At 44.1% G+C, this 16,142-nt stretch overlaps 1 protein-coding gene across 6 annotated transcripts in view; it reads left to right on the top strand.

The window, feature by feature from the left end:
* Positions 1-6: 6 nt before the first annotated feature.
* Positions 7-16,142, top strand: part of LOC123030779 (protein FAM169B-like) — a 53,477-nt gene continuing 37,341 nt past the window's right edge. For 3 of the 6 annotated variants that reach the window (XM_044444985.1, XM_044444984.1, XM_044444982.1), the window contains exons 1-3: positions 2,412-2,530; positions 3,824-3,879; positions 14,957-15,090. In XM_044444985.1, the coding sequence (XP_044300920.1) occupies positions 2,445-2,530; positions 3,824-3,879; positions 14,957-15,090 (276 nt within the window). In that variant the 5' untranslated portion in view covers positions 2,412-2,444. Of the gene's footprint in view, positions 47-154; positions 237-2,411; positions 2,531-3,823; positions 3,880-14,956; positions 15,091-16,142 lie in introns of those variants that run through there. The other 3 variants (XM_044444986.1, XM_044444983.1, XM_044444987.1) reach the window with 3 other exon arrangements.

Raw genomic sequence — 16,142 nt, 5'->3', positions numbered from 1 at the left:
TCTCCGCACCCCGCCGCGCCGCGCGCTACGCAAGCCCAGGCCGCACGTAAGAGTGCGAGGACACGCGTCGCCGGCTGCAGGGCGCGCGCCCGGCCGTGTGAAGCCACCGCGGCCTCTCTGGCGCGGCCTCCGAGAGGGCGGGGAAGAGGCGGCGGCGGAGGGAGCCGCCTCCGCGGAAGGGATGGCGGCGGCGGCGGCGCCTCCGGGGCAGGCGGGGAGCGCTGCCGCGGTTGCGGGTAAGAAGCGGGCGGCCCGGCCCGGCCCGGCCGGGATGCGGGCGAGGGGGCGCCCCGGGCCGCGCGGGGCTCTGCGCGACGCCGCCCCGCACGCGGACGCGGGAGAAGGACCTGCGGCGCTCGCTCGCTCGCTCGCCCGCCGGGCTCCTCCGACGGATGCTGGGTATTGTAGGGCTTCCCTGTTGGATTCTGGGAGCTATAGGCTTTTCTCCTGCCCGGTCTGCCTGCTGGGGAATGCTGGGAGATGAGGCCCTTTCTGTTTAAAGAGATGCTGGGGGATTCTGGGCATTGTAGGGCTTCCCTGTTGGATGCTGGTAGCTGTAGGATTTGTGACTGAAGTAATGAACACTGCTCTTGAAAGGCCAGGTTCTAAAATTGTCCAGCTGCCTTGGTGCTGCCTTCTGTGTGGCTTTGTCAAGGGATGTGTAGTATTTTATGCCATTAGATTGCACTCCTCCCTTTGCTGTACGACATTATTATTAGTAGTATTAAAATTTGTAATTGTATTCCACCACCAAAAGCAGTTCACCAACAAATACAGATATCCACAATCAGTATATATTATTGCTATGCCATTACCATGATCATCAATTCCCACTGAACAAATCCTAAAATGGGTTATCAAAGAAATGTAAAACACATACCCACACCCTTAGAAGTTGATTTACAGCCAGATGCATTTTGAGTAAAAACCTAAAAGATGCCCATGTTGAGGCTTGGTATTCCCGAGATGGTAGATCATTCTTCAGGGTGGGCACCACCCCAGGGAACATAGCCTACGAAAAACCCTGCTGGATCAGACCCAAGGTCCACCTAGTCCAGCTGCCCACAGGATCCCTGCAGCAGGATGGGTGCAAGACCTCCCCTGCCCAAGCTCCTCAGCCACTGGTGTACACAGGCAGGCCTCCTCTGGTGAAGGGGTAGCCCACAGCCAGCAAGGCTAGTAGCCATGGATAGCTTTCCCCCTCACGAATCTCTCCAGTCCCTTTTGAAAGCCATCAGGTTTGGTGATCATCATCACTTCCAGTGGCAGTGAGTTCCATAGTTTAACTATACACCATGGGAAGAAGTGCTTTTTATCTGTTCTGACAGTCAGCTTCATGGGATGACCCTGGGTTCAAGTATTATGGGAGAGGGAGAAAAATGTCTCCCTCTCTACTTTCTTCTCACTGTGCATTATTTTAAGCACCTCCATCATGCCTCCTCTTCCTTGTCTTTCTCCTGAGCTTAATTTCTGCATCCCTGTCCAATAGAAATCCAAAGCCTGTGGCACAGGCAGCGAGCTTTCCCAGAAGATTGGAGTTAATAATAGGAGAGATAATCCGTAAGGTTACCTGGTCCCAAAGGTGTGGGACTTACCTTAAACCTATGCTGCACTGCCATAATATGTGTGCAGGAAGGCACTCCACCCGCAGCATTCTGCAGATTTCAACTGAGCCCTAAAGACAGACTCATGTGGAGAGGATTCCAGCGATTTAGTCGTGACAGTGGGCATGCTGACGAAGACGCCTAAAGCGCGGACGCACACCCAGCCATGGAGGGCAGTGGAATCTTTAACAATAGCAAAGGATTTGGGCTTGTATGTTCTGTAGCATGGCGGGATCCTTCTCATCTTTTGAGCCACACACATAGTTGCTCCCCACAAAAACTGCTCAGTTCCTTCTGTAACGTTTTAACCCCATCGCAAAAAAATGCTCTTCCAGCCAGTAGGAAAGCTATCTTTGCCGAGATGGGTCCTGCTCCCTAAAGCGTGGTATTAAAAAGGAAAAAGCGCATTTCCTGAAAAAAGGACAAAAAGCATAGATGCACATAAATTTTTCATGAGCTCATTTACAGGTATAGGTGCAAGTTTAGAAATAAATAAAATAGAAACACCATATGTTATAAACAGGAGAGAGCAGTAACAATATGCCCTGCATGTTTGTTGCCCGGGTTTGTTGATGGACAATGTCAAAGCTCTAGTTTGCCCTTCATATATTTTTCCTTCCGAGGATTCTTTATTGTTAAATAGGACAACGCTTCCAATGTGGAATACCTTGGATGACTCTCCTCTGACAACCTGTCAGAGAGAGGACTCTCCGCCTCTCCCCCTGCCACGTACACACATGAGCTGAAAATGGGGTACTGATAATTGTGTGAATATACTTAGAAGAGATTCTAGGACAGATCATTTGGGGGAACATCTGCCCCCCCCCCCCGCAGCTTCGTATGGTTGCCAAACAACATCTAGACAGCCATAGGATTTTTTGGAGCCTAGTGGCCGTGCATCGTTGGATTGCACCTTGCGTTTTCAGGTATGTTCTCACAGCCATGCCCAAAATTATGTATTTGCATGTAAACACAGGCTGAGGTGGGTTCCTGTAATCCTGCAGTGGTACTGAGGCAAACATCTCGACAGCGTTTGTGTACTCTGGAGGGAGCTCACAGCTGGAAGGCTTCTCTGCATCTGTGGCCTTCCTTATGGCCTGGCCTGGAATCCATTGGTTAACTCTACACTTCAGTGTGCACACTACTCTCATTTTTTTCCTCTTATTTTCCTCTGCATCTTCCATATAGCTTGAAGTGCCTGACCCTCCCTGGTCTGTGAAGCTAAGCATGGTCAGGCCTAGATAAAGTCTGGAGGGTTACTTAAATTCTGTGAATTGCCTGGAGAGCTTTGGCTATGGGCGGTAGAGAAATGTAATGTAAATAGTAATAGTATCTGTCTTACATGTTTGTCTGACTAGCTCTTTCTCCTCTGCTCTGGCTTTATTACCTCCTCTTTGTTCAGCTTTTCTTTCCACAGAACACTCGTGGAGCCCATTTGTTAATATACTTGTATTTCAGAAAAATGTACTTCAACAAAATGGGATTTAGCTTGACTAAAAACACCTGCTGGGTCGGAGGTTCATTCAATAACGTGAGAGCTGTTGTCAAGGCTTTAATCCTATGTATTTTCAATGTTCTTTAAGAGTTACATAAACACGAGGCACATGTTCAGATATAATGCTTAAATGTGGAATGTCTCAAATACATGGTGAAGTTGCATCTTTTACTTTGGTAAATCTGAGCAGAACAGCACATGCTGGGTTGTGGTTGCACAATTGTACACATTCTGCATTTTCAGTTGTTAAAAAATGCCACTTCCAGGGTGTTCTGGGCCACGCAGCTCTCTCTCTCTCTCCCCCTTGTAAGTACACAAGCTTATTCTGCTTAGCTGCATATTAAAAATGTTGCATTTGTAAGTTATGAAAGGACAGCCTGGTGACCAGCCTTAGCCCCGTGGTATTGCTGACAACAGATGGCAAATTGCTCTGATGTAATTCTTATTTGTCATTTATTCCGGAGAAGCTTCACAAACATTTTCATAGGATTTGCCGTAATCGCCACCATACTTTTGCTGGACTGCGTGACTTGCAGCCAAATTAAACTAAAAACATTTTGTATTGTTGGGATTCCTGCGGGATCATGTGACATTTTTGGTAAAAATTGCCTTGTGGCATTTTTCAGTAAGTGCACGTTTGGTAGCAATTAAAGGTCTCTGTCCTTTAAGTAATGCTTATTAGTACATAACAGATGCTGTTTAGAAACATTATGCTTTTTAATAGGGCCTGCTTTCAGACGGAACGTTGTTTCCCAACTCAAGCTGTCAGAAGGCTTAAAGGTATGGCACTGTTTATGAAAAGACAACGTCAGTTTTCTGCTCTGAAATTAACCCCCCACCTCTTTTATTTATACTGTTAATAAATCCCCCTTCCCCTGTTTCCTCCTCTGCCATGTTTTGGAGATATCTTCAATTCTCATTTTTTTCTGTCTGTCTTGTATCATTGCTGTTAATGCACTAGTCTTTGATAAATCATTAGAAAATGGATTTTCAACACACTTATAATTTTAAAAAGCTGCTTAGAGTTAAGGCAACATAAACTCCCATTTGGCTCACTTGATAATGTTGGCGTTGTTGGTATTTTCATTTTCTTTCATTCAATTTTTCTGTACCTTCTTCCTGCCAATCACTGGCGTTTAAGACCTGATTTCCCCCCTGGATTCCTGAAGTAGTTACTGTCTTTCAGCTGTAGCTCTCCAAATATAAAAACAGAATCATAAAGAACCCATATAAATGATGGATGATCCAATTGAAGTGGCAATCCTGTATGTATGTATGTATGTATGTATGTATTTATTTGTGATACTGCCCATAAGCCCAGAATGGCTCTCTGGCCAGTACACAGAATAAAACAAAAACAACAACCCACAGCACAAATAAAATACCATTTAACAGAATTGGTAACATTAAAATCGAATATATATAATATACAAACAACAGCAGGCCTACAACAACTGCATTCAAGTTATTCCAAAGCTACAGCAGCAGAACAATAAATACAACATCAACTCAGAGTTAAAATTGGCTTTAAAAGAATTAAAATCATTCAACTATTAAAATGTTGTGTAAACAAAAAGGTTTTTTGCCTGGTGCCAAAGGAATGGAGGGTAGGCGCCAGGTGGACCTCTTTGGGGAGCTGATTCTACAACGGGTGTCACAGCCACTTGCTCTTACGTGGGAGTAAACTCCTTTGAACTCCATTGCAGTCAACATGCTTAGAAGTGCTCTGTGGGGCAAGAGCTGCATTCTTATCCCAGGCCACGTACAAAGGCTTGTAAGTTCTGTGGGGCTGCATCGACTCAAGAGCCTTCTGCAGAGTCATGCGGGTCAGGAGGGTAAATACTGCAAGAGGTCAGGGCATATCCATTCAACGCCAAACTACATGTGATGGCATAGCGCAGCTCATGGGTCTGCCCCATTCACATGGAAAGCAGGGAATGTGGTCTAATTTGTATAACAAGAAGGGTGTGCAGATGAGGAGAGCTGAGCTGTTCCTCTCTCCTACAAGATCAGAGGAAGTACAGCTTCCAGAACTTTCCTTGCAGCCAGGCCTGCTTCCTGTACTGTGGGAACATTATGTTCACATGACTCCAGTTCTCCGTCAGCTTCACTGGCTTCCCATTGAAGTCCGGGCCCAATTCAAGGTGTTGGTGATGACCTATAAAGCCCTAAACGGCTTGGGTCCTGGTTACCTGAAGGAGCGCCTACGTTCATATATGCCCAGCCGCCCCCTGAGATCTGCGGGAGAGGCCCTTCTCCGGGAGCCCTCCGTGGAAGAAGTTAGGAGGGTGGTTACTTGGAGGAGGGCTTTCTCAGAGGTGGCGCCTAAGTTATGGAATGCGCTCCCCAGAGAGGTCCGCCTGGCGCCGTCGTTATTTGTTTTTCGGCGCCAGGCGAAGACCTTTTTATTTAAGCAGTATTTTAAATGTTAATATTATTGAATTTTATCTGGCCAGGGCGGCTTGTTTTATATTGTATGTTTTATATCATATATTTGTATTTTAATGTATATATTTTAAAATGTTATTTTAATTTATTGTTGTAAGCCGCCCCGAGGCTTCGGCGAATGGGGCGGCATAAAAATGTTTTAATAAATAAATAAATAAAATAAAACATGGAAGATGTCTTTCAGCCATGTGCCAAATTCCATTTTGAAGATGCTCCCAAGGCCTGCATTTCAGTGATGGGTTGGGAGAAAGGCAAAAGGACAGGCAAGATAGCTCAAGATGCATCTATGACTGTCAAGGTCTTGTCAGTACTTCACCTTCTGGAGGCGCAATTCAGTGCCTTGGAATTGAGAAATGCTTCTCAAAAGCCTCAAAAGCATCTAAAAAGAGTTGGTGGCAGTGGGGAAGTGGATCTAAACTCAGCTTTAATTATTAGGCTGCTGAAAATCTTTTTTCTAAACTATCTACGAGCCTCCTAATTAATTTGTAATAGTTGAAGAAAGAGAAGAAAAATATTGACCAAAATATGACAAAGTAAGATATGAGGGGGGAGTGATTTATTACTAGTAGAGATAAAAGCGGAACACTTTGGGGAACAGTGTGGTGGGGAACACTTTGTGACTTGATTTCAGAGTAGCAGGTTGATTTATATCTTGTTTTTAGTTCCAAATGAATAGTTCCAAAGCAGCCACAAACAAATTTTAACAGCAACGAATTTTAATTGTTTTCAATTAAAACAAAACAGAACCAAAAAAAAAGAATATGAAGAAAATAGACAAAAGCAACAATCCAAAACTCAAAAACGTAGGTAGAAACAGAGCAGAAAAATAAATAGAATTAAGAGCTCAGGAGAATATTTTTCTGGCACCTTAAAGCTAAGAAAGGAAATCTCAACAAGTATCCCCAAGGAGAACTAGGGGGCTACAGCCGAAAGGTTCTCTGCCCACCTCACCTCAGAATGCAGAGGGCACCTGGAGAATGCCCTCCAGTAGGCAAATCGCCCTTTCCAAACTTTGAATAAATTAGGCTCTGGCACGCAAGACAAACAATGCACGCACCTGTATGTGTTGGTGGACACTTTCTCAAAAGTCTCTGAGTATCTGTCAAGAACCTTGTCTCCTAAATTGTACAAAGAGGTCTAGGTGGGCAAATATCCAGCTAATATAGGGGAGAATATCAAGGGCCCCCGAACCTTGATTTTTGCAATACAGAACAGGCTGGTGGGACAGAAGTTCTCTCAGACATCCAGGGCTCCAAATGGATGTTTTGGGGTCCAAGACCTGCCGGGATACCCCCTAACACCGCTTCTGGTGATTGAGACTCGAGTAGATGTACTTGACACCTTTCTAGCCCTTTCCTTCTTTCTAATGAACATTTAGATGAATGTTTCCTAATTGTGCCTTCACTTCATAAAGCAAAGAATGTTAGGAGTAACCATTCCATTAGACACTGTGCCTGACATTCTTTCTGTGGTTAATGGCGTGCTGATGTTTTGATTTTTCACCCATTTTTTTCAAGACAGAGTGTTTGCGGTTGCATCAGATTTGCAATTCTTTAAGCAGTTTGTCAATCCAGATGTTCCATTCTGTGTAAGACAGCATGCTTCTCCCACATGAAATTGTTTCATTGCATGAGATATGATGAAGCACTTCGTTAAATGTAGTATTTGGGGAAAAAAATCCACTCCCTTTGAATATGAAGTGAGGGAATGCAACCTCCTGGAATTCTTCCGCTAAAATATTCAATAACTTTAATGGCCTCCCCAAAACCTTTGTCTGAAGCTTCTTATATTACATCATGTTATTCCTGGATATGGTGTTTCATGATTTGTAGTTTTCAGATGTATTTTTGCAAAACTTGAGCCTGGTGTTATTTCTTTCTTGTGTACAGAGAACGGGTAGTTCGGCTGTATAAAGATCCACACTTCAGGGATGAGTTTGCTATTAATGTACATGGGATATATTCAGAGTGCAAATAAGTTGGTTATTTACCATTTTAACAGTACTGTTGTTAGCTGTATGTTGATATAAGAATGGATGGTTACAAAGGCTGAGGGAGAGTAAATAATGACCGTGTGACTACAACAGAGCTGATGGGCAATTCCTATTACAAATGAATGCTTGAAAATTCCAAGGCACACGTGGGCAATCTGCTTATTGTAAGAATGGATGGCCCTTCCCAGTCTCCCGCAAGAGGCTGAAGGTACTCCCAAGGGTTGCTTAATAGCATTTTAATTTTTATAGTCAGTTGCTTCTGCAGCTTGAAATGCCGCCCACGACAATTTTAAGCAAATACCCTGTCATTTGTGCAATAACCTTTGGTCATTTTTCAGAGAAGTCTGTCTTGTTTGTTGAGGATGAGGCAGGCTAGGTCTGAATCGCCTCAACTATGTATGGCAACCTCACAGCCTCTTTGATTCCCCTTGTGGGATTTTACATGAAAGCGGTGCACCATGTGTTTTCTCTTGTACCGGGAAGGAGAAATTCTTTTGGCTAAGAAATAATACTTCTGGCTTGTTTCAGCCCATGTTGAATCAGTAATAAGGCGATCTGGACTCGTGGGTATAGACGGTCATAATTTGAGTTCAAGGCAGTAAATAACCATTCTATTGTTGACCAGCACTGTGGCTTTGCTGCGGGATTTACGTCGTGCAGCAATTAAGCCAGCATGTCAACCTCTCGCATTCCATCCTTTGTGGATCCCAAGCACAGTGAGTCTGGTGGCCACCATGTTCTTGCTCACGTTATGCCATATACATTTCACAACACCCCTTGCAATTGGATAGGTTTGCTACTCTTGTCAACTGTTAGTATGAGAATTCTGGAAAGTAGAACGACTGCTTTCAGCCTGTGTCTGGGGTTCAGTGCTGGTTTTTGAGGGTTGTTGGGCAAGACACCCTCGTTGGGCCCTTCCCTCAGTGTGTCTCTCTTCTCGCCACCATCATGAACAGCCGTTATTGTTCCACATCCATTTTCTCATCATGGCTACCATTTGCTTGCCAAGCAGAGAGAGCCTGGAGGCAAGTGGACAGTGGCCCCCTCAGCTCTTTCTCCTCACCATCACCATTGTCTACATCACTTCAAGAGGCAAGGGAGCAAACAGACTGCAGAGATGACCTTCAGTAGATGCCTGAGCACGACTACATGGCTTTGGAATGGAGTTCTTCAGAAGGAAGATGGCGAATAAGCTGTCCTGAAAGATAAACAGCCTATTGCCCAACGCTACTGAAGGAGTGTCTTCAGGCAGTCCTGAGGCTTAATAAGTTGTCAATACACCGCTGCTATATTTTTCCCATGGAAAAAACCCACAATTTTTAGATAATCACTGTCCGTAAAATTGACCTAATAAATATCATGTATCAAATCAGGCAATTGGAGTGGACGAGTGAACTGTCATTTCTGGAGCCAAAGTTGCAATTAACTCTTTTCCATGGACTATCATTAGAAAGCAGATGTAATTATGTCCCTAGCTTTTCAGGCATGCTAGTATCATCGTAATAATTTTCAGTGCTGTTCTTTTTATATTTAAAAAACCTAATGTAATCAAAGCACATGCTATTAAGCTGTCATACCTTAAAATATTTGTAAATATCCTATTACTTCCAAACATATCACTGAATTTGTTTGAATGTAACATTTAATTCACACACTCTTTTTGTTCCTAAATGAACATTTCACTTCAACAACTTTGGCTATTAGAAAAGGCCTATATTAAATACAGTTTTAGTGACAGATTTTATTTTCCTGGACTCCAAGATCACTGCAGACAGGGACTGCAGCTAAGAAATTAAAAGATGTTTGCTCCTGGGGAGGAAAGCTATGGTAAATCTAGACAGCATACTAAAAAGCAGAGACATCACCCTGCCAACAAAAGTGCGTATAGTCACGGCTATGGTTTTCCCAGTTGCAATGTATGGCTGTGAAAGCTGGACCATAAGGAAGGCTGAGTGCTGAAGAATTGAGGCCTTTGAATTGTGGTGCTGGAGGAGACTCCTGAGAGTCCCTTGGACCACAAGGCAATCAAACCGGTCAGTCCTAGAGGAGATCAACCCTGACTGCTCTTTAGAAGGCCAGATACTGATGATGAAACTCAAATACTTTGGCCACCTAATGAGAAGGAAGGACTCCCTGGAGAAAAGCCTAATGCTGGGAACAATAGGTGGCAAAAGAAGAAGGGGACGGCAGAGGATGAGGTGGCTGGATGGAGTCACTGAAGCAGTTGGTGTGAGCTTAGGTGGACTCTGGGAGATGGTGGAGGACAGGAAGGCCTGGAGGAATGTTGTCCATGGGGTCGTGATGGGTCGGACACGACTTTGCGACTAACAGCAACAACATATTAAATAGAATATGACACTTTTCATTTTGTTTAGCAATGTATCAAAATAAGCATGCTATATGGGTGAACAATCAATTTAGGACAGAAAAAAAAATCCTGTTCAAAATGTTCAGGAAAAACATTCAGGAGTTAAATGGTAGGTGCTTAAGGGGTTTTTCAGCAGAAAATTGCTTAGGACAGAATGTGTTTTCTGCAGGTAAAAGGCTTGAAAACCACCATTGGATCATCTCTTCCAAATTTTGGTGTAATGTTGCAATGCATGCAACCTCCCGGATTGCTTACAGACAGTTATTTCTGCCGGGCTGGCCCTGCAATTGGGCAGAAGGAACTGATTTGGGGTGTCATGAAATGGCGGCAAATGGCTAGTTATTTGATATTATTGTTGTAGTTTGACTGTCAGGAAGGAGAAAAGTGCTCGAGGGATAGTACGTCTCAGGGGTCAACATAACTGTCCTTGGGCTTGGCAAGGTGGGGAAAGACCCAGAGAAGCGGTCTTGCCCCTGTTTTGCTTTCCTTCAAAAACTCTGTTAAATTAAGAGGTGTTAAGATACATGTGCCATTGTTACACTTGGAAAAACAACTCCAGAAGTAACTCATCTGAGACCAGTGCCTGATGGTAGTTAGATCTCTGTGTAGATTTAAATGGTAAGAAGAGAGGCTGAGCACACTGGGGCAGGTGTCCAAAGCAAGGGCCACCCCTCTTCTCTAGGACTGGGTAAATGGCATTTTGGAAAGAGTGATATAAAGTACGTCTTGTCTCAGAAACATTTTCCTCTCCCTGTTGAATGAAACGAATTTCCTTCTAGAGGAAGCCCAAGGCTGCCGGTTAAGACCTTCCTTGCTATGTCATAGTGTCAGCTTGTGAGACGTCCTGACCTTGTTTACTAGCTTGGGCTATTTAAGATGGCAGTCCCTTTCAGCTCTGCAGAAGTGCAACAGCTAGAATGTCTGGAATTTCTCAAATGCAGGAGGCCTCTTGTTCTAAATATAATCTTCAGATGGTTACACGGTACCTTTTCTGCAGCTGCAGGGAGACTCCGTATTTTACACTCCGAGTCTTTCATCTCTGCCACCCTGTTTGACAAAAACCTTCATTATGCTTGTCCTTCTAGACTAAGTCCAGGCTGCTTTATTGCAGCATTTCTGGCACAATATCCTCTTTACATGTCAATGTGGAGAAATAGCTCTTTCAAATATAATCCAGCAATTTAAATTGGCTAAAACGCTATCCTTGGAATTTTGGAATTCTGCTTACGGAGCTGCTGAAAGGAGTTCACCTTCTAATACTTGTCAAGTACACCCTCACCAGGCATTGCTAGAAAACAGCATCCAAACAGGAAAACAACCGTTGCTACTTTTAATGAGCTTAAAACAATCCATCAGCAGGATTCCTGCCCTCGCTTCCATCTTTTCGTCAGGCAATCGCACGAGCTGATTTGCCATGAAGGAATCAGTTTGTGTCAACACGGAATCTCGGTTGCTTCCTGATGCAGATCTGCTCCGCAGTCACTCTTGCCCACCAGCAGCATTTACGGGGGTCTAGACACCTTTTCCTTGTTCCCCTGCTGAGCCTGCCTTTTTCCTTCCCAATGAAAGAAAAGGTTAAGGTGCAAGAGTTGCAGAGTGTCCATTGTTTAGCCACAGGAGAAGCCTTCCCCTGGAAGCACACTTTTGCTTTTAAATTCACAAGTATTTTGGAAGAAAGAGTGGCACGTGTCACCATCTCCTAACACATCGGAGAACTGAGATGCTCTGAAACGAAAATGCAAATGATGCATTATCTCTTGTACTAGAAATTCTGCTCGTGCCACTAATTCTGTTCTCTAACTTGCAATGGAATGCTGAGTTCTACTGAGCATGAATGGAGTTCTTATTCCATTGGGAATGTGTTGGTGAAGTAGCCTCATCCATGGCCTGTTCCATTTTGAGACATTGGCTGGCACAGGGAAGAACGTTTGCTTTGTCTAACACTCAGTTGTGAGATATTTGTCTTCTCTTTTTAATTGTCATCACAGTGGTTTAAGTGAACCCCCTGGCAGAGAGATTGGCTTAGGCTCACTTTTGAGTTGGCAGCATTTTTATGGCCAGGACGAAAGCAGCACTATATCTTGAACTCAAGCACCACGGGGACCAAATACAGGGCGCTTTTTGCTGTGCTCCTCAGTGACATGGAATGTGATCCAGCTTGCTGTTTATGTAAACACACACCCAGACAACTTAAATCTGTGCATAAAGACTTTAAAAATAAGGTGCAGGGCATTTCTCTGCTCCAAAATATCTTATTAGCACATTTATCAATAATGCAGTCTTATTTTCTTCCTGATGGAGATGCCCTTCACCTTATGTGGTTGCTCAGGAGACCTCTGAACCAGACCCTGCACAGTCCTCTCTCCCTTCTCTTTTGACACAAGATCTCTTTGCTGCAAGGTGCTGTTCATGCTTTGTAGCATAAACTAACCAGATAGCATTGTGTTTTCCCATTTGTTCCTTCTCTCGGGGCCAAAAGACACATTAATTTAAAACTATATCTAGCAGTTGCATTTAAAAAAAAATAACTCTGGAATAGGCACAGGGCCAATGGTCTAGATCAGCAGAGAGAGTGGGGTATTTTATGATTTAGTTTGGGACACCTGCATCTAGTTCAGAGTAAAATGAATTAAAAAAAAATAGCTGCTATTTTTTTTAAATGTAGCAAATGTAAAGCAACAATCTGTATATATCCTTTGTCATTTGGGGTCTACTGCTTTTGCCACATCAAATATGCGGAATCCTCAGGAGCTTCTCCAAAACTGCATTCAACCCTTGGGCTGGAAGGAGTTCCTCAACTCCTGTGATGATCTATGCAATGTTATCTTGACACAGGGAGAAAGATGCACCTAAATTTGTGCATGCTGCAGTCCGTAGATGCTGTCGGGACACATCGCATCACCACTGCCCAGGACTAGAAGATATTCCCTCATCTTGAGTTAGGCGCATGGCACTTGACCGTGGAGATTTTCTTTCTCTGAATTAATATGGAACTCTGGCAAAAAGCAATCAAAGAATAACATATTAGCTAAATCTAGGCTGCATTGTGCGTATTAGCAGATGTTTTTTAGAAATTGTCTGGAATGGAGGACTCCATAATGACCATTCAGATCTGCAAAATATTGTGAAATACATTCAAAGAGCCAGGGAACTAATTCCAGGTTGATAGTCTCCAGTTTGTATTTGCAATGTTGATCCATTATGTGGTCAAGGTTGAACTCTGAAAACCCAAGGATAAATTTTATAGTGAGTGGAGTATATTGGAAGGAAATGGCTCTCAGGCTTGTCTAGCCACTTTAAGCACTGGAAATTCTCAGTTCTTTGCTTGTGCAGAAATCCAAGAAGAGACCATTCTGAGCAAGTTGTTATTCCTGTGGTCCTGTTATAACATTAGAAACCAGGTAGATACTTTTTGGTAACTTTGTGTTTAAACTTAATAGCTATTTTGTGGTTCAGGCTACTGTGGAGAGACAAAAAAACATTTCCATGGTTTTGCTATCATTTTGAGTACCTGCTTTTCCATTTCTGTTTGATGTGCAAAAAGTTGGACACCACTTCTGGACTCCTTTCTGGCATCAGGGATCAAGTATGACGATAAATAAGAGCTGTTGCACAAATAAATTGGTTGATTAATAATATTAATAGTATTACTGCCACTCTGTACAACTCTGGTGCGCCCGCAACTGGAGTATTGTGTTCAGTTTTGGTTGGGCCCCTCATTACAGGAAGGATATAGCCAGGTTAGAGTCAGTGCAGCATAGGGCCACAGCGTTGGCCGGTTTGCAGGGGATGCTGTATGAGGCGAGACTGAGGGAACTGGGTCTCTTCGGCCTTGAGAAGAGGAGACTCAGAGGGGATCTGTTGGCGACATACAGGTATGTGAGGGGGTGTCACACGGAGGTGGGTAGAGACCTGTTCTCCCCTGCAGAGAAAGGCAGGACGCGGTCCAACAGAGCAAAGTTCAGGGAACCCAGGTTCAATTTAGATGCCAAGAAGCACTTCCTGACAGTTAGGACCATGGGCTTCCACGGGAGGTGGTTGAGGCCCCATCGGTGAGGGTGTTCAAGGATAGGCTGGACATGCACATGGTGGGCATGTCGTGAGCGGAGCTGACTGGAGCTGGGGGTCAGACTAGATGGCCCGAGAAGCCCCTTCTGACTCGCTCTGTTTCTATGTTTCTATTAATAACATCTATTTAAGAGGTGATTTCTGTTGCAATTCATTGGGTAAAGCAATAGTTCTGGAGCAAAAAAATGCCCTTTTTAGTTTTATAACACATTTGTGTATCATGACTGCCATATGTTTGAGCAGGACTCTTAAATCCACCAGCAGCAACCAGCGTGACCAATGCTTGGGGAAGACAGCATCACTAGTCCAAAATCTAGCAGGCCACTCCCTCCCCAGTCTTGGAAGCATACTTTCCTTTGTGCCACCTGCTGTTTTTATATCCACATGTATACCTGCTGCCCAACTTAATCAGAGTATTTTTCCTTGATCAGTATGGTTACCTATTTATCTTATCAGTTTGATTATTCAGTATTGCAGACTTGGAGAACAGTAGAATATTTAGTAGCAGAACTCCACAATGCAACCACCTAAAGTAAGTCTGAGCAACTTGTCACTCTCTAGACGTTTTAGCCTACAGCGTCCATCAAGTTTAGCCAGCCAAACAGCATAGCTAACAGAGATCATGGAGGTTGTGGGCCAAAATGTCTGGAGGGCCACAAGTCACCCATCCCTAACTTTATGGAAGGTCTGAAGAATTTGGTTATTGCAGTTGCCACACAAGGCATTGAGCTTCCATTTAGCCTGAAGTGCCTGATCCTGCCTAACCTTAGAAGCTAAGCAGGGTCAGGCCTGGTCAGAAATGGGATGGGTGACTTGAGTGTATGATTCTATGATTATTGCTGTAAACTGCCCAGAGAGCTTTGGCTATGGAAAGTATAAAAATATATTAATGATGGTATCTGATATATACTCTTGTTGTGCTAAGTTGAATAATCCATATTAACCATGTCAGTAAACAGCATATAATTCCTTTCTCTTAGAGCATCTTTATCCTGTGGACATTAAAAATGTAACGCCTGAAGCTGTAGAAGCAGCAGCCCGGATGTACCATGCAAAACTTTTAGAGGAACCGTTATCTGATGCCGAGTTTTTCTCAGTCCCAGGAAGAGAGAATGTGAGTATATTTGGTTACTTCTTTCCAGATGTTAGCAAAATAGAGCAGAGCTTTTTTTGTTAAAATGGCTTAACGAACACCATACCAAGTTAAAAATTGCTACATCTTTAAAGACAAGCATGTTTTAGTCATTTTAAGAAAAGGAGAATGAGAGAATGTCTAAAGCAGAAATGAATGAAAAGTAGTTTGATAACTTAAAGCATATGCAGCAGCTTTAAACACCTCTCCTTCCCCCAGACTACCACTCGCTCTGGAAAAAGACCACGGAGATAGAGAGAGAGAGAGAGTGGGGGGGGGGGGGTCCCTGAACTCAGTGGCTGGAAGCAGGAGCATGAAACCTAGCTATAACATCTTGACTCCATGGACCTTACAGAGGTGGAAACCTGGGCTCAGAATTTATACAAGCCCCAGCCAGAGGCTGTCATGTGGTTTGATAGTTACAGGGCCTATCCTTGCCCATGCCTGTTCCCTTCTGATTATAATGAGGGTTCTGGGAATCCTTTGTTGCTCTCATGATGAGGTCGCAGCTTTAGACCCAGGCCAAGCATCAGAAGATGGAACTCCGCAGAAGTTCTACATGAACAAGGAGGGAAAGCCAAGGTTAAGTGCCTGAGCAGAGATGGAGAACTTCCATCCCTGTTGTCACCTATCTCTTTTCCAGGGTCAGCAGTTGCTGTTGCAGTTGAAACGTTCCATTTTCTATGCAGTAAACCCTGGGTGAAAAGGTCTTCTGGTGGCCATGTGGGCACCATCTTCCCCACCTGATCCACCATGATGCTCTGAAGAGCTGCAGAATGAGGAGCTGAGTCCGGGTCCAAGGCAAAGCTCAGGAAGGGGCCGCAGGAGCTCTTCCAAGCTTCAGAAAAGGCATCTCTTTTGCTGGTCCTTAATGCTACAGCCAGGCTGTTAACCAAGGCCGGCTGGAGGGAGCATGTGACTCCCTTGCGACTGACTACCAGTCTGTTGCCAGGCAGAATTCAGAGCACTGGTTATGCCCATAATGCTCTGTACTGCTTGGGATCAGGCTTTCCAAAGGGCTTGTTCAGTTCTTA

The sequence above is a fragment of the Varanus komodoensis genome, unplaced genomic scaffold (genome assembly GCF_004798865.1).
Source record: "Varanus komodoensis strain SLA01 unplaced genomic scaffold, ASM479886v1 scaffold46_3, whole genome shotgun sequence".
In the NCBI taxonomy this organism is placed as follows: domain Eukaryota; kingdom Metazoa; phylum Chordata; class Lepidosauria; order Squamata; family Varanidae; genus Varanus; species Varanus komodoensis.
This window is presented reverse-complemented; position numbering and strand designations above follow the sequence as displayed.